At 41.7% G+C, this 22556-nt stretch overlaps 1 protein-coding gene across 3 annotated transcripts in view; it reads left to right on the top strand.

The window, feature by feature from the left end:
• The window catches only part of ALK (ALK receptor tyrosine kinase), a 305535-nt gene that overhangs the window by 249225 nt on the left and 33754 nt on the right, over positions 1–22556 (top strand). For all 3 annotated transcript variants that reach the window (XM_074536919.1, XM_026797338.2, XM_014271871.3), the window contains 3 exons: positions 7232–7326; positions 8685–8828; positions 19615–19777. In XM_074536919.1, coding sequence (XP_074393020.1) covers positions 7232–7326; positions 8685–8828; positions 19615–19777 — 402 coding nt within the window. The remainder of the gene's footprint in view (positions 1–7231; positions 7327–8684; positions 8829–19614; positions 19778–22556) is intronic.

Raw genomic sequence — 22556 nt, 5'->3', positions numbered from 1 at the left:
CTCTGGACTTTTAAGGCCTCTATTCTCTACTAAACCTGTCATTTTCTTTTAAAAGATTTCACTGTAAACTCTGTTAGGGGAATCTGGTAAAAATAGCTAATATTAATAGTAACCTGTCCCACCTCAGGGCAGTCTCATGACAGAAGAAGACTGTGTGGTAATATAAAAAGAACTCTAATGTGTTTACTGGTTAGAAAGGTTTCTTTGGTTTCCTTTCTTCTTAAGTTCAATTTTTTGGCATTACAATATCTAAATTTTTAGCCAGTCTCTATGAGTAGTGTCCAGATGGAGGAAGGAATAAGAGGAGTTTACTTGAGGTCCCTAGAAATTAAATTTTCAGTCAAGAATAGCAGCACCATTTGCCCTGTCACTGATGGCAAGGCCAGGTCATGTCCTTCTAGCAGGGAAGCATGTTCAGAAAGTGAAAAACCAATTTTCTTTCGGTCCCATAGTGCTTGGAGAGCTTCAAAATTATTTTCTTGCTGATGACCTTCTCCTGAACACAAACTGAGAATTTTATTATATTGGAAGGGACAGTAAGGTGACTTACCTGGAAGGCTGGGTAAGGATGAGAGCTTCCTGAAGAAGAAAGCAGAAATCCTACAGACAGCAGTTACCTCAGAGGGTAATATTCTGTTTCAACAAGTAAGAATTCACATCCCAACCACTGCACTTGCTATTTTGTTTTAACTGGCCTCATTACCTATTCCAATTTTGCTGACTTGCTGGGTTTTTACAAACGACACTGGCTCTCGTTAGTTTTTGGTTTCCATATCCATTGGGATTCCCTTTCAGTCTGTGGGAGTGAGATTGTCTGTTCTGTCTGGCTCCTTTGGCAGCTCTGGTGTCAATGGCAGCCACAGCACCTGGAGAGCCTCTCACTCATTGCAGCAGTAAAAATAAATGGTCTCATCTCACACCCCTGTATCTCCACCAGCTGTGGCTAAGCACTCTTCTTGTCCAGTAATTTTTCTTGCATTGCTCTGTCTTTCCCTCTCACTCCTTTCAGAATTTATTTATAAGTTTCTGAGTGTCAGGTTTCCCATTTGGAAAGAAAAGGAAAAGAAAAGGTTCTTGGCAATATTTTTGACCCAGGGGCTTGTTTATCTCATGTTATTCCTAAATTTTCTTCCCAATCTCTAAGAAACGGGGACCCTCCACCCAAGCTAGTCATGTGTCTGCCCACACATTACCACATATATATTAATTCACAGAATATTCTGTGAATATATATTAATTGGTCACATCTGCACCCAGATTTCTTCAGTCTATCTCATATCCACCCAACAAGCCCAGGCTATGTTGCCCTGAGGTGGCCACAAATTATTTTGTTAAAAGCAGTGAGATCTTAACAACCAGATCACTGCTCTTCTGCTCTCTAGCATTAATTATGTCAGTCTGACTGTCCTCCTTCTGAAAGAGTTATTCTGAAAATTTTGTTCTGTGCATCTGAAAAGGGTGTTTTGGTGACAGTGTGTGCAGAGTACCTGTGACAGATTTTGTATACGCATGGTTGTCTTTAATAACACCTTTGAATCTCAATCTTTATTACTAGCTATTAGGTAACTTCCTGCATGGCAATTCTGTCACTATAACTGAGTTTGGTTAACATGCTTATATTTCTCCAAATAATCTTATTTCCTCTAAATGTGTCTTTTATCGCAAATAGTGAGTATTCCTTTGTGAAGTGAGCTAACAATGCATCATTTGTAACAGAGAAGTTAATGGGAACCCGAATGTAATAAGGGTTAGTGACCTGAAATTTCTCCATTCTGTGAATACCTCGGTCTCAAGCAGGTTCAGCTGTAATTATTTTAGCTAGGTAGGGAGAGAAATCATCTCCATCAGAGGCAAAACATTACCAGTTATGAAATGAGATTTGTACGTACAGACACGCTGTGTTCGTGTCACTGCATGGAGGATTGGGTACGGAGGAGATTAATGTTCAATCTTGGTTAATAGTCCCTGTCTTTTATGATCAAAAGAAAAAAAATAATGATTATGAGGCTTTCTAAAATAATGGCATGAAGGCAGCTGCCTGAGTCTGAGTAATGAAAACCTGAACTGTCTGTATGAGCCTGGGACAATATTTAGGTGAAATTCAGAGTAGTTACTGAAGGGAGGGAGCTGTATAATTTGCACAAAATCAGCTTGTAGAGGTCTTCAGTGGCTTTTTTATTTCCCTTTCATCAGAAGAAGATAGAATACATGCAAAACCTAACATTTCTGTGCAATGAAGATATAGGGATAGATGATGTGTACAAAAGAGTTTGTCCTCATGGAGGCTTATGCCAACATAGCTATAAATACATCTTCACACTTTTAGCTCTGCATTTCCCTTTCTAATAAGCCCCAAATATTTTGGGGAGAACTGGTCTTCTGTTAGAATCATGAAAAAAAAAAAGTAATCAAAAACAATGAGCTGAACAGAAAACACAGGGTGATGTGACAAAACTCAAATACTGACCACACTGAAATAAAACCAAAGATTCAAAAAACCTGAGAAGTGGGAAAGGTTACCGACCAGAAGCTTTGATGTTGTCCTGTTTTGGTCAGATTTAACTGAGTTAAATTACACTTTCAAAGAACTGTTCATCTGGATTGATATTTCACAGATGGGACCAAAGATACAAACCAAAAACAAAATCTCATTTTGTGTCATTTCTTATCTGTGACTGAAATATTTGAGCAGTGGTCACCCTTGAGTGGTTTTTGAATGTATGTAAAATTTGAATCCTTCAAACAGAGGAGCTGATGTTCCCCAGAGAGGAGAATGAAAGGAGGAGGGGAAGGTGTCCCCCTGGTACAGCATTTCCTATTTGCCTCAACAGAATTTCTTTTAAAAAGGCCTTTGTATGTTTTTGCTTTCACAGCTCAGCTGACACTCAGCCCTACAGGGTGGAACTTGTACTGCCCAGTTGTCACACATCTAAGGAATCCTCTTTCTAGCTGTGCTCCAGGTTGAGTAGGGCAAAAGGAGACAGTTAAGTCATTTCTACCAGTCCTCAAGTCATAATTTTTCTAATATTCAAGTCATTGAAGTGTTTCATTGCTGCCATGCTTTCATTCCTGTGAAGAAATCTAGCTTACAAACACAGACTTATCTGATGAGGATCTGGCTTCCACGTGAAGAAGTTGCAGGGATTTATTAAACCACAAAGTCATGACAAACTTGCCAGCAGTAATTTGGCTGCTCCTGTATAACTGGCTTCAGGAATATTCTTTCCTGGCCATTCACTGCAGCATCTGTGTTTGCAGGGGCTGTGTCTGTGCAGTGCTGGGGCCAGTGGAGATGCAGGGTGTGCAGTCAGCATTGCCCCTCTTTGATCTGTGCACAAACCCCAGTTTGGGGAGATTGTCACCTCCTGTGCTGTTCTGAGTCACGGCAGTAACATCTCCTGTTGCTACTGCTGCTTCAGTGTCAGCTCCCACCAAAGTCACAGGGAGTTATTTCACTGATTTCAGGGATCAAACGGAGAGGGGAAAAAATAAAGAGAGGGAGCAAGGGAATGAGATTGTCTGTGGGGTTTTTTCCATCTCACTGATGTGTGACATTTCCATCTTGAGTTTTGATTAAATTTCCCTTAATTAGCCCATTAAGCTAAAGCCACCAAAGCTAATGATTGAAATGTTGGTTAACTGATGATCTTTTTTCAATGGAATTTGAAAGACATCGTATTTCTAAATTAATAGTGGCATTAAACAAGGGAAGATAAAATGATGAACTATTTGTTGCGGAAATGCTGGTCTCAAGAGAAGGTTTGTACTGAAATTGCTTTCGTGTTAGCAAAAAATAAGATTAATAGGCAACCCAAGCAGCACTGATGGTCCTAATAGTGTTTAGCATTCACAGAATTTTTGTATTTTGGAGGCAGTTCTGTCTTTTTTTTTCATCCCTGATGAACTTGTGGAAATTTCTCAAGAGTTCTGGTCCTGGTGTTCCTGCAGGTGAAATCAGCAAGGCTGATTCTTAACTTGAATGAACTGTAAATAAAAGTAAAAAGCAACCTATTGCATTCTGACATGGGCATGTGACATGGCACTCCCTTCAACAACAGAAATACTGGTTTGTGTCATGCCTTCAAGGTCTGAGAAACTGAACATTTGATAATCCTCAAAAGAACAACCCTTTATTGACTGAAGAGGCACGGCATGAAAAGTGCATCAGTGCCTAACACCTTGGGGCATGAACCTTAGGAAATTGCCTAGAGATATTTTTAGAAGTGCTCCATGGCCTGGAGGCAGAAAGAAGGTGCACTGTAGTCTTTGCAGAGGTATCTGTCTCTTATGCTCCCTGAGCTAAAGTCTGCAGTACTGGAGGGAAAAGCTGACAGAGAGCAATTGCTTGTTTGTCTTTGTAATTAATTTTACAGCCTCAGTTTAACACCTTACAATCATAAATTCACATCAGTGTCCTTGTCGACAAGTGGCATTTATTGTGCACCCTGAGGAAATTGGCTGAGGCTCAAATGCACCAGACTTGGTCCCCTCAATGGTCACTGTGTGCAGGGCACTGATTTTTCACTGAGAGCTGTCTGAAAGATGTGCAGCTGAGCCAGGTTCCACCCTTCCTCTTCCTGGGCATTTCAGCAGCACTCAACAAGGAAGGAGAAGCTTCTGCTGTATTTTACAGGCTGAGGTAGGGGCTGGTTCTCCATAGCACACCAGAATGTGACCTGTGGTGCTTTAGGACCTGTTTCACACACAGTTCAATCATCTCTGCTGCTGGCACTGTGAGTTGCAGGAAAAAGGAGATTCAGAGCCCGCTGTGTGTGTCCAACAGCTTTTGTTTAAGTCTTGTATGGCATGTCTCAAAGTGAACAGCTTATGTTTATGCTAGAGCCTGTAATTTCATTTGAAGTGTTGTGGGATATCAGCTGTAAAGCAAATGAGGGAGGGAGGCAGGGGGAGGGCAGCCAATTCCATCAGAAGCCAATTTAATATCCAAGGATTTTATGTTCCCTTCTGTTCTCCTCCTAGACATACCCACAAGGGGTTTCAGGTATCCCAGCTAAGAACTGTGAGACTGCTGGCAGCATCAGACTGCAGTTGCACTTTTTATGGATTTTGGAAGGCTAAAAATATGCTTTTGTGATATTCAGACTTGTATGGATGGAGCTGCCACCTTTTGAGCTAAAAAAAGATGGATCATTTAGCAAGGAAAACTGTGTCTTGCAATTTGGAGTTGCCTTTGATGCTAGGGATACTCTTCCTTCACCATATCCACTACTATTTGTGTCAGACACCTGCTCTTTCATGGCAGCTGCTCATGTCTTTAGAACACAAAAAGTCAGTTTTAGTGAAGTCTCTCCATATGTGCAATGCATGTCTCCAAGGAGTGAGAAATTTCAGTGTTGGAACATAGTTGCTTTTCTTTACCAGAAATAAAGAAGGAGGAACATCATAACTATAGAAATATTTTCTGTGGTCTGTTCTAAACCCTTTGCACCTTTTGGAGGCAGACAGGAGTTTTTTCTGGTTTGAGTTTTTTGCTTTGGTTTTGTCAGCTTTTCTGACTCTGTGCCCAGCTGTAGCTTAACAAGAGCACCAGTTGCAGAAGAGAATGACATTCCAATCCACATATCCTCAAAATATCCTTACAAATATCCCTGGGGTCTGGTTTAGCTTTTGCCAAACGTCACTGTCCCCTCTGCTCTGGAAAGCTGCCCTGTGTTGGAGAAAAATGTGGAAGTTGGTTACATTTGCTGACAGGAGTCTCAGTCAAAATCCACATTCAAAACACAGGAATATGCTGTCCCATAGTAAATATGCAGGACAGCTTCACTGGAATTTGCTTTTAAGGTTGGCTTGCTGGTAAAGGAGAGGTATATTTTAAAACAGTAGGAATCACCAAGACTAATGTAGAAATGCTAATAACATTGACAAAGCTGAGAGAAAATATTTTAGACCCAGTGAGATGCAGAAACGACTAGAGTCTGTGAGAAAAAAAAAATGTGCCAGTGTTTAGATCCTTGCTGCAAGGAAGCGACAGGATTTCTAAAGCCTTTTGAAATAAATAGGGGTGCTCCTCAAAAATACCTTGTTCTGTCATCATTTTCTTGTCTGAACTGAAATACCTGCAAGAATTCACATTCTGACTGAACATTTATCTCTAAAATATAGAGCAGGAAGCAGCAGCAATAGATCTACATTAAAGAGACCCACGAATGGTTTAACTTCTGCTGGTGTAAAACATCAAGATACAACAGAGAATGAGGTTTAAATAATATTTCATATTCACTTGCAGCTTGTTCTGCATCATGTGATCATTTCATGTTTTTATAGTCTTGATGCAACCTCTGAGCATTGTATCTGACTGCTGAGCTATGGTTGGCTGCTTTCAGAAATTTTTCTCTTTCCTAAGCAGAGTATTATGATTTTATGTGGCAGATATGCATGGAGAGAACATGAACTTGCTAAGCTAAGAGAAAACCTAAATCCATGAGTACACACAATTAATGTGTGGTCAGTGTACTGTCAGATTTGAAGTATTTGGTTGTGGGTAATTTTTGCTCTTCCTGTTGACTTGTAATATCACTGAGGGAATCTACAGTGATTTTTCTTCTGGTAATGTAAGAGTGACACAACTTCCCAGCAGAAGCCAGCTTTCCTTAAATCAGGGAGTGATTTAAGGCAAACCTCCTCAGCTTCTCCAAGGAGATAATGAGTTCTGCTCTTCCTGTGGACTACCCAGTGTCAGTTCCTCTCTTTTGTGACTGCCAGGGCTGTTAGACACCCTTTGCTTCCTACAGAGCACATCAACACCAAATACTTTCTAAAATTGGTCCAGCCTTTGATTGCCAGTTCCTTTTAGGAGCTCCAAATTACTTCAGGAGCCCTGCCTACTTATTTTTCTCAGCACTTTAGGGTGTAAATCACTTGTGAGATTAAAACCTCTCAGGGGTCTGGTTAGTTGGTTGAGCTTTTGTTTGTACCAGAATCCAGGGGACTTTGTTTTCTGACAACATGCATACACACTTCTGCTTCTTCAGGCTGTTTGTCTGGAGGGAAGAGGGGAGATATTTTCTTATTCTCTCCACCTATATTACTGAATAGCTCCCCTCCTCAGGTCATCTTTCCTTGCTAGGAGTGAGGATACTTTCTCTATCAATTTAATATTTTTATATGTGAAAAGATTTTCTCCACCATTCAAAAGCTGCTTTAATTGTGAAGAGCTCTGAATTTCCTGTTCTTTAGCAGAGTTTAATCCCATTTTTTCCAATTTGTGCAGGTTTTGGTTTCAGATCACCGCTTCATGGGAAGAAGGCTCTGATGCCATTATTGCTTTTGACAATGTCTCCCTTAGTCTGGACTGTTATTTAACAAGTAAGTTTTCCTTTTATCTGCAAGCGACTTGTCTTTTATTTGCCATGTAATTGAAATTTGGGAACTGTGGGGAACGGGCTGGGTGTCATTATCTTCAAAAGACTCTTGAAAGGCAAAGGTCTGTGTCAGAAATCACTGTGCTTAGGCAGAGGGCCCTGCTCAGGTGCACCCTTACTGGTGGAACAGGGCAGGGAGAGAGTTCCCAGTTTGGCATGAGGGGGCAGTGAGACACAGGGTGAGGGAGATCAGCTTCCAGCTGAGGCAGAACCATCACCTGTCCAGCCAGGCTGAGGCAGAAGGCAGTGTGTGATTATAGATTTCCACATGACCTGGTTTGCTGTGTGACAGTTATCAAAATGAATGGCAGCTGGACACTGGCTGGGAAAAGACAGGCATCCTGTGATTGACACTAACTTTGCAATAACACTGGGCACAATACTCCAGTTAAATTAGAACAAGGTTATTTTATTTAGACTGACATGCATTTAAGTCTGAATCAGAAACTGGGATCTTCACACTCTACTGCTCTGGGGAAAAATTTGGATTCTGATCCTGGCTTTGTGATTGACTGGCCTCTAGAATATGACCAGTCTGTACCTCTGATGGCACATGTAGATTTTTATTAAACATTTGTGTCTGACTCATCTTTCATAATCTCATGCATAGTGAATTGCTTAATTTGTAAATGTGTTCAATGATCTGTCACTCTGTACCTCAGACCAGCAGCTTACATGAGGGCTGGAGAATTGCTGCTCTGAACAAATTAAACTTCTGCCTTGGGTTGAGCAACAGAACTTGAGCACATCCTTTCTTCTCCTACGCTTGGAGCTGCAACCTCTGTAGCCCTGTTTGGACTGAAAACCTCTAAACCACTTCTGCAGTCAGAACGTTTCATCTGCTTTGTGTTATGTTAATTTGCATTGCCTGGGGCATGAGTCTCTCCATTTATGCTGTAATACCTCTTGGGTTCTGTGCACAAGTGCTATACACCTCAAGTTACATTATTCAAAGAGATCTTAAAATTAGGATAGAACTAAAGAAAATTCCTCCTGCTTTTACTGGCTAAAAAAATTTTATAACAGTTGCTAAAGATTGTATTCTGTATTTCTGCTTTGTGTCTTCTTTCACTTAATGTTTTGCCTACCACTCATTCCTGTTTATTTTCTTTTTGTCTCAGTTCCGTAACAACAGTGGAAAGTAAATGTGCCCATTTCTTTTAATAATGTTAAATCCTGTAGACTGCAGGCTCTTATTCTCAGCACAGAAGCCTGCAGCCCTTATTTTAGCTTCAATTTTGGGTAACATAGTGACTCAGTCCCCCTCAGCCATAAACCAATCTGTGATTTCTTGTTTTCTAGTCAGTGGAGAGAAGACACCTCGAGGTACCACTCCAGACTCAAACAATTTGCTCACCAGTAGAGGTGGCCAGAAGAAGTTTGGATGGGAACAAAAGCTCCTGGGAAATCTCCAGCTCAGCAGTGCCCCCTTTTCTGATCCAGCAGGTAATTGTCTGAGAAGCATCATCAGACAGGAGAGATTTCCAACTAGCACAGATTTCGTTTAGATGTGGCTAAATGCAATTTTTTTCCCCCAAAGCCTTTGATCAGAGCTTTTCCCAAGTCCCTTACAAATAAAACAAACATGCTCTCGAAAGAGATTACCTTTAGCTGCTAACTGTAATTTGGTTTTACCTGTAACAGGCTGCCAGCTGGTCAAAGGACCAAATGGGGGCCCTTGAAGTAAAACATGGGTTTAAACTGTAAGATAGGTGTGTTTGGTGTCATGGTCATCTAAAAATGGGCAGAATCAAAGTGAAGTGTCCACATTGACTGAGTTGAGCATTTATTAACCTGAACACCCAACTCTGGTTGATACAAACTTGGTTTGAACTAACAAAGCCTCACTCTTTCAGTAAATACTCATTGTCCATTTGAAACAGTACAGTACTGGACTTAGTTGGAAATGTCAGTCTTGTGTGTTCATGTTACTTTATTCTCCCTTACCCTTCAGCTCCTCTTTCCAACCTAACTGTAATTAGCCTTTCCCACCTAATCAGCCTTTCCAACCTAACTGTGCTTCACCCTCCCATCGCTGTCTCCCAGATGTTTCCCTCTCTCCTCTCCCAGGCTTTCCCACACAGTCACAATATCTGTTTTGGGCCTCAAAGGTGCATTTCCATTTGAATTGGCTTCCTTCCCTCCTCCTGGCCAGCCTCTCTTCCTAACTGGTTCAAGCAGCCAAAGCCTCCAGCCTGCCTGGGGCAGCAGGGCTGGCCATGGAAGTGAGGGGTGGCTGCAGGAGAGACAAGAAAGACCTTGTAACAGCTGCAACCCCAGCACTGTGTGCAGCTGCTTCTCCTCACTTAGGGCAGCTGCTTACCTGCCAATTTGAAATACCTCCCCTCTTAGGTGAGAGAGCAGGGTTGATAAATGCCTCCTTTGCCCTGTCATTAGGCCTAAGGATTCGTTCTGCTGCCTCCTTCTCTCCCACTCTTCTGTTTAAGAAGAGTTCTTTGCATCTGTTCTTTTCTAGGCTGTATTTCACTTTGCTCCCTGCAGTGTCCTGTTGAGATGTGTGGACTAATGGTGTTTGCTCTGATGCTGACAGCAGTCTGGTCAGTGTGGCCAAAACCCACAGAGCCCTGAGAGCCTCCCTGAAAAGCTGCATCCATGAGCCCACCCCCTGCTGCCTGAGCTCTCTTGTGAAGCCAGCCCTGGCAGCAGAGGCTGAGGGACAGCCTGCAGGGTCTGCTGAGTTCCCATCACATGGAGTTTACTGATGTTTTATGTGCTGAGCATCACACAGCAAGGAAAGTGCAGAAGCACTGCCAGGAGCCCTGAGGGAGTGAGACAGAGGCAGTGAGCCCCCACAGGAGAGGGTGCTGGGCTGGGTGAAGCTGCACCTCAGCCACAAAGGTTGTGTTTAGCTCTCTTACAGAGGCTGTGTGTGAGCCTGGGCTGTCACAAAGGTATAATTTACAAAAGTATATTTATATGTTCTCTTTGAAGATCCTTTGAAGTTCTCCCTTCAATGTCTGTATCTCTGTTTCCTGCCTGTAAGTGGAGTTGTCTTTTAAGTGCTCTCAGTGTTGCCCTTGGGTCAGTGATCTCATGGTAGCATCTGTAGGCAGGGGTAGATTATGGATTTCTGGCTGACTTTCTGTGGGTGGTGATGTAGTTTCCTAAGGCAAGTATACATTTCCTTCCAGGGTACCTACTGTTTTAGCAACAGAAAAAAACATTAGATTTTAGATGCAAAGTTAATGTAAAGTGTGCGTGGGCTAGAAATCCTGTGGCTGTAAATTTTTGTGAGAATTTTGTTATTTTCTACTTGTCACTAGACTCTGACATCATTTAGCTCTTCTGCTCCCTGTCCTATCTGAGGAATTCAATTTAAAGAAAGGCTTGGATGGTAGAAATAAAGGGAATCAGATTGCATGAGGGTAGAAGAGAAGGTCACTGAGGTTCTTTGAGCAATTAAAATAATTTGTGATGACCTTGGGGTGAAAATTCAAGGCAATTCCAATCTAAAACAGCTTGCCTATTTTCTGGGCTTTATCCTTGGTCTTGTTCATATTCTGTCTAAAATTGTCTCTAGCCCTTGGGGTTTGAAATTACTCCTACAGCAATTTTCTCCCCTTGTGCCCTCAGAGTAGACAGGGCAGGAAAAGAGGAGCTGAGTGGCAGCTTCTTGCAGTGAAAGTCATTGCATTTCTGAGGGTCCCTGCAGCACAAAATTCCCTTTTCCCTTTGTGTTGCTGAGCCCCTGCTTGCTGTCAGGAAACACTGCAGATGCTTGTTTGGTCCCTGGGCTATGTATTTTACCCAGCTTTAATCTTGTTTCTTTCTGCATCCCGTAATGCATTTAAGAAACCTCAGGCTGATTCTGAGAGGGCCTTTCCTTTGATGGGCACATATTTACTGTTGTGTGAGTGAACCAACAGCATCAGCACCCCCCTGAAGTCCCAAAGACTGCACTGACCACTGTGAGCTCAGCTAAAAGTAATTACAGTTAATAGGATCTTTGACTTGTGTGATGGATCACATACTATAATATTGCCTTCTTAAGAAATCATACTAAAACTGTGAAATCATACTAAGAACTGTGCTCCTAAAGCTGATGAGACAACAGGATAATAAAATGCCCTCCCTAAGTCCCCAGGCCAGCTCAGCCTTTGCAGCAGGAGCTACAGCCTGAAAGACAGGTAGCACTTTGTTTACACAACATTAAATCCAAACAAGCTCGCTTGTTTTCCTTGCTCCTTTGTATCTGAGCACAGCCTCTTACATACACACCTGCTGCTTTTGCCTGTGCTTGGAAATGTATTTCCAGCAGAATTGATGGCTGGCACCACCAGCCCGCCCCTGTCCTCTCTGTTCTCAGGCCCTGCACCCTCAGAGTTGCTTCTTCGGCCTTGCCACTGTTGGCCATGGCTCACAGGGCCTCCAGGTCCTGCACACTGGAGACTCAAAACACACCATACAGCCACACTGTCAAACACCCTAAAGCCTCCAGAAATGTGTTACCTTCTGCAGTGTGTCACAGCTGGGATCATGAACACACCAGGTTGGAATAAGACCTGAAACCTCTACAGCTAATGTGGTGTTGTTGCTCTCTCATGTTCCTTGATGACCAGGACCAGCACAGAAAAATTCCTGTGGTTTTCAAATCACACAGCTACTCACAGTGCAAGGTGGCCATTAGATAGATGTTCACAGGGCAGTGCAAATGCTTTCCTTTTCTGTTAACTAATGATGTGTTATTTGCTGGAATACCAGTTTCTTGCTGAAGCAGCCTGAAGAACAGTTGTAACAAGGTCTGCATATGCCAGAAGACTGAATCAGCTTTAATAGAACCAGGATTTTTCATTGAGATGGTTAAATCTGTACAAAAGGCTGAGTGTTGTTTATTCTGTTGTAAACCCAGGCTTACTTTGGCTTTGGTTTTAAATTGGTTAGGTATTAGTTTAAGTAAAACTGAAAGCTTCTCAAACCATACTATCATTCAACTACCAATTAAAAAGTTAATTTATATCAAACCAATGCAATTTCCTTTTATACACAAGGCTAGAATATGGGAAATTCGGGCACAAAAAGATACAGTGAGCAATAATGAGGAACTCGAGGTAAACAAATTACTATCACAGAAGCTGAAGGAGACAAAATAGGATTCTCAGTAGGCAAAAAGAGATAACAAGACACAGAGCAATCAAGCTTTAATTAAAGATTTCTGGTGCTTCTAAATGGGCTTTAAATACCATGAGGATAGCCTCTCTTTTGATGTTTCAGCTTCTCTTCTGTCCCACTGACAACTTATTTGTGTCAGGACACACAGTACAAAAATGGCATTTTGTGAAATGTGCAAAATATTAACCTATGCTCCCCTCAAATCTTGCATTATTTTGTCCCTGCTGCTCTGCACATCCACCAGCCATTGTGCAGCCCTGATTTCATGCATGGAAACTGCCATCAAATAATTTTCTTGCCCAAACTGGGATACTGTTTTCCTCCAGTCTCTTCCCTACAGCATTTAGTGGTTGCACAGATTTTGTGTTTTCCATCAGGGAGAGTCCTGTTTTGAGCACTTCCATGGCTGTTTCTCGGAAGAACTCTCAGTCACATTACTTAATCAGATGAAGGAGCTGAAAGGGACAGCGGAGCAAGTATTAAGTAAAAGAAAATTACATTTGGTTGCTCTTTGTATGCAATTATACTAACTGAACTGTTGGTATAATGCAATAAAGGTATCTGCAGAATTGTATTTTTGTATTATGCATCAATTAATGCAGTAAATAACAGCCCAGTGCCCCCCCTCCAACAAAAGTAGCATTCTGAACAGTGGTGGAAATGTTCAGACACAACAGTGGGATCTCACAATATGCAGGTATGAATTTCTTTATTGCAGTGTTTACACTTGCTTTCTCTGTAGGATTGAAAATAGCAACGGTGCAATACTGAAAATCAGCATGCAACCAGATACAACCTAGCAAAGTTGAATTGGCATAATTGCTCTCCAGAGTTAATCATGCACTTGAAATAAACAGGGCAATTCACAGGTTTCAGACCTACACTTCAAAGCTGCTCACTCTTAAGAATGGCAGTTTAAATTGTACAGAAACTGCTGTAAATCTCAGAAAATGCTTTAAATAATTTTTCCACCTCCAGCCAACTTGGTCTTTGTTATCTAACGTGCATTTCTACCATCCTTTGTAATTATGAGCAAAATGAAATTCCAAAACGGTTGGTAGCATGTATCTTTAACACCCTTTATGGAAGACTCTTTGTGAATCATAAAAGGGAAAAGAAATTTGTTTTCTTCAAGCTGCTTTGTTAGTGCCTATTTCAGAAGATGGCAAAAAAACAAGGTGTTCTCATTGCTGTCCAAAGCCAGTAGTGCTCTTACCCTCTTACACTGACCACAATTTCCTACAAGAATGCCCCTGAGAGTGTTCCTTATTTATAAACACTTAAGAAAAATCTAAAGCATGACTCAAGCTTTTGGGTATTTCTTTGAAATGATACTCAGGATCAATCAGGCATGTTTGCCATCACTGCAGATGCTCCTTCTGAACTGAAAGACCTATCCAATTCTTCCACTGCTGCCCTCATTCAGAAAATAAAGATAGAAATAGTAACTCCAGAAAGGGTGGAAAAGCCGACCTCTCTTAGTCTAGCCATACCTCAGTAACTGGTTCTTGTATTGCTGGCAAGACTCACTAATTTCTGTGATCATTTTATAGCCCCTTAATAGCATTTTGTAGACACACTTAACAGGTGTGGGACTGTGATTGCGAGCAAAACCTAGTTCTGCCATTTACCATCATCTTTCAACTCCTGCCCCATTAATCTCTGGCAAATTCAATCCTGGGAAAGGTAATAATCTCCAATTACTGCTCACAGAACACTGTTAAATGGCAGAACCCAAAGCAAAATTGAAATCCTTACCTCACTGAGCATGTTTCTTATGTATGCTTGTAGTGTATTTTTCCCTACAGACTTCCAGCATGGACCACTGGAATTATTGGTAATGCATAACTGAGATTGCTCATGCACTGAGTAAAATCTAAAGCTCTCCACACAACCCATGGGGCCAGTGGCAGCCAAATGTTAGTGAAGATTATGGTGGGCAGTTTCCTGTAAGCCTCTGATTTCCCATATTGGCCAATTATTGCCAGGCAAAGGAAGCTTATGGAAGTTTTTACAAATAGATGAAGCAAACATTCCATTTGGTCGTGGCATCAGGCTTGATGGCATCTGCCTGAGACAAAGAGGTAAAATGGACTCTGTGAGGAAGAATTAATAGCATCCAAAAGTTCAGCCACTGGGGTTCTTATGCCTCTGAAACATGAGAATTTACAGCCCTTATTAATGTGGATTTTTACTCTGTTGGAAGTAGGAATAGCCTTTTGGTCTGAATAGAGGTTGTCACCTTAAGTACCACAAACTGTCTGCACATTGTTTTAAAGCACTGATGCATTTCACTAGCGTGTTACTCTAGGTTCCAAAATAAGCCAAGTACCATTGTGCTTGGTTGGCAATTTGCTGAAATCACTAAAGTTTTGGTTGGCTGTGGGTTTAAACTAGGTTCAAACCAGCTTGATTTGACAAATGCCAGTTAATACATTTAGATCCTTGAGGTATAGCCAGAATGCCTCTGTCTGTTTTGGGGCATGGAGTTTGTGAGCTGTACACGTGCCAATGAAAGTGTTTTCTGTGTTAGAAGTACAAATGTGCCTCAGGCTTTGCTCCATGGTTTTCTCTTCAGTATTGCTGGTTGTTATTTGCAGCAGTGCCTGCAGCAGCATTGCCTAGGGCTGCACGTAGTATCAGAGCTTCTAACAAATCAGTCATTTTAAGTCTTATGGGGTTTTGTTCATTTTGTTTTCCAAGAGCAGGACATTACTCCCCTCTTGCTGTGGCTGAAATCCAGCACCTTGATTGCTGTGCATTTCATATATCTAGACAAACTGTGTGAAACTAGAATTTCTGATGTGCAAAAGGATGAGCAACTGTGTGTGTAAATATATCAATCAGTGAATTCATTACGGAAAGAAAAGTTACGAAGGGAGAAATTTTTTTCAATTGTTTTAATAGAGCTATAAAGTACATTTTTTTGTAAAATGTTGCTTCTGGGACCTTGCCAATTGTTGGGGGGCTTGCCAGGGAGCAGGAGGGCAGGTGAGTGGGTGAACATCCAGAAACTTAATCTTTCCTCTGCCATGTTTCTTTTAAAGGGGAGGATTCTATCAAATTGAACTGATGTATAAATTATACTGAAATGTAGTACTCCAATCTGAATCTCCAGGTTCTCCCCCCACCACCACCACCTTAAACAGATATTTCCATTTTTTAAACCTGGGTAGCATCTTGCAACTACCAATTGCAGAATATACAGGGACCCTACATTAAACTACCTGTTGTTTCTTACCATAGGAATTCTGAGCTGTTTCTGAACACTGGGTATATGCAACTTGTATGAAGTTGGGCAGAATTCCACAATCTGCTGGTTTTTGAGAGGTTTAGCCTGGAAAGTCCTGCTGTTCTTCCCCCAGTGCTGGCAGTGTTATCCTGCCACGCACTGCAGAAGAAAGGAGGGATGTGTTGTGCACTATGAAACAGACCACAGCTAGTCACAGATGGAAAAAATCTATGCTCCTCACCAAGCTACTTAAGGATTTTCGATTCACTGCTGCTGCTTTAGTCTTTGGAGATCAAAATAATGCTTCAAACTGAATTACTGTAAACTGCTGTGGCATGCAGCAACCTGTAGAAATGCTCTCTCCAAGCTCATAAGACATGCTGCAGTCATTTCTAGAATCAAGAGAAAATCAATACTTTGCATGGAGTGAAATCTTACTTTTAAAAAAGCAGTGGTGGGTTATTAAGGCAGGCAGTGCTCTGTTTTGCTGCTGGCTTAGAGGTTTCAGTTCTTGGGCTGTTGTATCTGCACACTGAGAGTTGGCTTTGTGAAATGGTGAGGAGGGGGGAAGTGTGGGGGTTTTAGTCTGTATCCAGAATTGTAACTAATCTATCCTAATTATCTTGAAATGAGGGGCAACTTCTTCCTGTGTAATATTATGTCCCACTGGATTCAGTGACAAAGCTGTTCCATGTTGGACTGGCTTCCAGTATTTATAAACAGGAGTAGGGCTGTTTGCACATCAGTGCAGCAATGGCAAATGAGGAGATCATGCAACACCTGGCTGTAGGTTTTACTAAAATCCCTGCTGGTTTAAATCAGGTGCAGTCTCTCCATTGACTTCACTTGGGCCAGACTCCCTGCTGCAATGTTTTGGGCAAAAATCACTTCCCAGCTCTGCTAGTTCTGAAACACATCTTTTCTTGCTCTTGTCTACATGAATAAAGCAAATAAATAATCTTGCTAGCACTGGCTGCAGCACCTGCAGAACCCTGGGAGGCTTTACGGACAATCTTGTATGCACTGCTTGTATGCACTGCTTTATCCATTACAACAGGGCCACTTCAGAAATCCAAGAAACCACCTCCTGTGCTCAGTCATCTCCAGGTTCCATTGTACTCCCTGGCATAACAAAATTGTGGTTTTTCATTCCCCATCCTCTCAAGCTCTGAAAAACCAGATTCTAGAGTCTTAGTGTAGATTGACTCCTCTCAAATTGCCAGCAATGTTTGCCTTTACTCTGATACTGCCTCTGCACTGGAAGTGAGCCCCCTCTAGTCTGCCCTAAAGGCAGAAAATTCAAGAGCTGTTCTAGTTGCTTCAGTTCAGAGTCTGAAGGTGTAAGGTCTATAGCAGAAGGACATTCTCCTTCTGTTCAACAAGGGCTTTTAAGGAACCAGAGGGCCATTTCAAAGCATTTTGGAATAAGACGTAGTTCATTGATCCCCAGTCCCTGGAACCCAGTGGGAGCCAAGAGCAGCCAGTTTCAGGTCCAGCTGCGCTGTGTATTACATGGGGAATCATCTAGAGATAAGTTTGCCAAGGTCAGATAGGCAGATACCTAAGGAACATGTATTATTTCAAGGGACTAAATCAGAAATGTAAAGCCTAACCATAACAGCAGTCTGCACATGCTGTGGTCTGTCCTAGGTTTTATCACTTCCAGTTTTCCATTTTGATTCTCTCATGTTTTGAGCTTATTGTCTCCTTGAAGGTTACCCACATCTACCTTTGGGAACATGTTTGGTATTTCACTGGAGACATCCAAGTGGCTTCTTATTGTTCCACTTACCTGCCTGCTTTACTAAACATATGTTTCAGTGCAGGTGGCTCAGCCCGCTGGGGTATTGCAATGTTAAATCACTGTGATAGCTGACAGAATGAGTCTCTCATCTTCCAGCTACTGTGAGATTTTCCTTTGGGTTTGGGGTGGGTTTTGTAAGGATAAACACAAGTAACTTCTAGTGCCAAACTGTTCAGAGCTACTGAAGCATTTTGCTTTAGTAACTTCTAGACCTTTCTTCCTTAGGCACCTTTACCCTCTTACCTGTTGTTTTGTGGGGTACATCAGAAGCACAGGAAAAGAGGGAAATTCTTCCATTTGCTGTCTAATAATTTAAGATTTCATACTGCCACCCACTGCAGAAGGATTGAAGAACTAAGTAAAATTAATATGTAAATAAAACAAGTAACAGTGACAAAATCTGTAGAGGACCCTTGGAGGGGAGTTTTGAGAAAGTGTGGTGTAGATTTTTCAGAAAGATGGGATTATTCTCTCAGCAGTACTTAGATCGGGAAATTTTTTTACAGAGTGGTAATTTTGCACAACACTGTATTACCAACATTTTTCAGAAATACCAGTCACTGTATTTCTTAAAGTTCTGTCAAATTCCTTGACCCATTTCATTCACTGAACTTTTTTTTTGTAAGAAGGAATTTAGCTAATCTTCAGGATTAGTTTGTGAAAAGGTAATTCAGACCTTTTTTCTGGCTAAGCCAATATGTTTTCTTGTATTTCTGGAGGGTGAACCTCTCCAGTAACAGCAGTGGTAGAACCTTTGGCCTTGCCCATCCAGACACGTGCAGACCATCATTTCTAAACCACAGCAGCTTAGACAATAGCTCTGAATTCCAAGAAGCAGGTCAAGCTAATCAGAGAACATCCAAAGTTGGAAGGGATCTGCAAGGATCATTGAGTCCAACTCCTGGTCACTGAGTCCAATTAATGCCCTGTCTGAACTATTTAGTGTCACCACTGAAGGAATCTGCGTGTGTGGCATTGCCTTTGTGGAAGCTGGTGGAGAAATGGTGCCCTTTGAGAAGGCCTTGGAAGGCTGACTGGACCAACATCATTTATAGAAAAACCTTCAAATTCCAAATCGTTTCTATTTAATGGCAGTAGAACTACCTAATGGAGTTTATTAGATTGTGTATATTAGATAATTAATAAGTATGTTAGATAAATCATGTCATGTTCACAAAAAATGCTTTGTCTGCTTATTTACCATCTAGATCTTATTTTTGATTATATATTATGTATTTCTATATACTGGAAAATAGGACAAGGTGGGGTATTACAAAAGCATTGTGGTCTTGAGACTGCAATGCTTCTAAAATGAATCTTAAAGGAAAAGGACATAATTGCCACCGTCATGTATTCAAATTTTAAAATTTAGATTTTTTTGAAACACAAATTAACAAAGTCTAGTTCTAGAAATCTATTTGTACAGGATCAGTACTTCCAATTGATGAAAATGGCTGTAATAGGGAGGCATTGATTTACACCCACAGATCTGGCCTAGAAAATGCAGAGCAAGATGCTTGTTTTACAGGCCCCAGTCAGGTGTTTTGCTTTCTGAAGCTTAATTTGAGTGTCCTGTGAGCAAACAATTATTCAGAATTCAATTAATCTATTGTTATGTTTTAATCACTGTGATGGTGTTGTGTTTACAGGTTTTTATCTAATTAACGGTTACTTTCCCATTTAAAATAAATTTAATAACCATATGTCTCTAGAAACTGAAAGGGCTGGAAGGCACCAGCCTTGAGATTATGAATGAACACTTAACAGCCCAGACAGCAGAGCCTGAAACTGGGAGGACTCTTGGATTTTTCTCTGCTCTGTGCTCTTTGCCTTTTTGAGCCTTAGGGAAAATAAAACTATGTTTATTGTTGTGATAGATTTCTAGAGATTTCAGTGAAAAGCTGTCAAATACTGAGGCACACAGAACTATGAGACTTCTAAAATAATTCTGGGGATATTAGTTTGGGTTAAAACCTCAGGGCCGGGTTCTGCTCTTGGTCCAAGAAGCAGAGCAGCTCCTTGGTGCTTGGGAGTGGGGTCATGCTGTGCTCGTGTCCTCCTTTCAGATCAGTGGCTGTTCACAACCTGCGGGGCCAGCGGACCCTACGGCCCCACCCAGAGCCAGTGCAACGATGCCTACAGGAACTCCAAGCTCAGAGTGGTGGTGGGAGCTGAAGGCATCCTCCAAGGCATTCAGATCTGGAGAGTACCAGCTACCAACACGTACAGGTAAGGGAACTCTCTGATTATCACGCTGTATCTGTGTTCAGAACCATCCAAGCTGCTGATGCACGCCAGGCATTTTTGAAATATTACATTCAGAAGTTTGGCCATATCTCCTGGGGTTTTACTTATCACTGAGCCTGTGGTTTCCAGTCTCCCCCATCTCAGTTTTGCTCCCTGGAAGATGCAACTTTTTTGGTGAAAGAGAAGAAACTTTCTGAGGCAGGCAAATCTTTAGCCTGAATGGTCACAGGTTGGGAGAGCTCTATCAGGAGCTGAAAATGAAGCATTTTCACCTCCCCAGACCCAAGAGGAATGCATTTCCCATTTGGCATTCATGGAGCCCTGGGTTCAGAATGAGTTTTTCCCACCCTTCACTTGGTGTGGAAGGCACAATCATATGTTAGCATTTCTTATGGATCAGCTTGCATCAACCTCTGCTCAGCATTTTCACTTTTTTGAATCTAGAGACAGCAAGTTGAGCTTGTAAGCCTGGCTTACCACAGTGGAATTGATTTTGGAAGGCAGCCACCTAAATGGTAGGCTCTGAGATACTGAGGGTTCTAACACTTAAATCCCCCTGTGGAGTTGTTTTCAAAGAGAGGTGATCAGATACGGTTCAATGCTACTTTATCAGATTTTTACCAATCATTTTTTCCTTTTGCTCTTGCTGGGGAAAGAAGTTCAATCAAAGTGTAGTTCAGTGTATCTGAATGGTAACATGAAGCCATTACATGCATCATTTTGTAAGCAGAACTGTCAGTTTGAACCAGTGACTGTCTAGAGGTGGTTTTCAGGCAGCATTCCATATTGAAACCAATGATGGTGTCTTGGATTTCAAAGCAAAACATTCCATTGGAGGCTTTGAACAAATTTCAGTTACAATTTTTTTTATCTCATCTCTTTTTTTTTTCTTTTATATTGAAAAAGAATGCTAATGTTGAGGCCAGGTGTCAGTCTCTAATAGAGGTCTAGGGCAAAGCAGTTTTGAGAAACTGGCTGGGCTAGGCACAAGTTCTGCCTGAGTGCCTATTGCTACAAGGATTGATGGTAATGCAAAAAGCATTAATGATACTTTACCCAGCTATCAACAAGGAGCTGCCTGAGGTGAATAGAATTTCTCAGAACCAGCATCCAGTAAATATGGTTATAAAGTACAGCCCAAAAATGAAGAGGCAAAACAGCCCAAAATCTTACAGCACTGTCATTTCTTTAATATAAGAGTCCAAGAAGAGCCAGAATTCCTGTGCAACTGTAGGCTGATTTTTTGCTGCACAATACAACCCCTGGGCCCTGCAGACATGACTTGTCTATTTAAGTCCTATAAAAGACCTATCAGACTTTTAAGTTCTGTATAGATAATAGATGTATAATGTCGTGCATAACATATATATATAAAGGGATGACATTCTCTTCTGCACTTCTTAAGGCTAAAGTAGAAAATTCACAGCCTGGGGAAAGCAGGAGGCAATTGTGGGCATAAATTAACTTGACATCTTCCTGATTCTGGTCTGCTGAAGGGGCAGCAGAGTCTGCCAGCATAGCATAGCCCTAGGAAAATGTCAAGTTGCAATATCAATTCCAGGGCTTCCCAGAGCCTGGACTTACTGCCTGTGTTTAGCTCTGCCCTGCAGTGCTGCTGCAGTGTGGGTGCTGTAAGTTTTCCTGATAGGCACTGCTGAAACACCTGACACAGGGAGAGAACCCTCCTGTGGCTGCTGGGCTCTGGAGCAAGCTGGTGTTCTGCCACCTCAGTGTGTTTTACACAGTGTAATGTACACTCCTGGTAATTGCTCAGGAAGGATATTGATTTTGTGAACATGAGGCAGAATATGCGTTATTAAAATACAGGCAGCTCAATTTTGCACAAAACTCTGCAAGCACAAACCAAGCACACCCAAAAAATCCCATCTGTGAAGGTCTGGGTAAGCTGCCACACACTGTAGTGCCCGTGTTTGAAAACTGGAGCTTTTATATGCTCTGGTTCACTCTCATGGGACTTCATATTGTGTAACAATGAAGCTAAACATTATAAAAGAGTATTTTTTGTTTCAGATCTCCTTCTAAACGTTCAGAAGGTCTGGTCATCTCGGTCTCATGACCAAGTATTAGAGAATGGACTGTAACAAATTACACATTACCATCGTTTAACCTACTTCTTTCCATTTTTAAAGGAAGAGGTTTAGGTCCGTTTTGCTGAGTGCCCCATTTCTGATCACTTCCAATGTCTTCTCTTCTCTATGGTTCCTTTTGTAAGGTGCACAAGAACACAGCCCAGTGTGAGCAAAAAGGTGTTATTCTGAGTCAGCCAGGCTAGGCACAGCATTTTCTCATACTGTCAAGACTAGCTCCAGTGTTTCCCATAACCTGGATGTGTTTTTCTCCAGCCCTGGTTTGCACTCTGCACATCCTGACCCTTCCTGAAGGTATGGGCTTCTTTTTCACATCCCACAAGTGTCATAGTAAAAGAAAAGAAGGAAGACAGTGGGAGGTACTCTGTGTTCTTGCTGTGAATGGGCTGAACCTTTCTTCAGGGCCAATGTGGTTAAATGGCTTCCTTCCTCCTGTAAAAGAAAGGTGTTGCTAATGAAAGGGATCCTCCAAAGGTTTGAAGTCAAGATAATTGTTTAATTAGTGACACCTGTTTTGAATAGGGAATGACTTCCACCTGAACATACTGGGTTTTATTTGTCTTCAGCCTTTGGGTGAGGCCAGACTGGGTTTCCTGAGCTTTCTGATATCACTGCTTGTATGCAAAATCTGTTCTTACATGGACAAGTATGGC

The sequence above is a fragment of the Zonotrichia albicollis genome, chromosome 3 (assembly GCF_047830755.1).
Source record: "Zonotrichia albicollis isolate bZonAlb1 chromosome 3, bZonAlb1.hap1, whole genome shotgun sequence".
Taxonomy (NCBI): Eukaryota; Metazoa; Chordata; class Aves; order Passeriformes; family Passerellidae; genus Zonotrichia; species Zonotrichia albicollis.
This window is presented reverse-complemented; position numbering and strand designations above follow the sequence as displayed.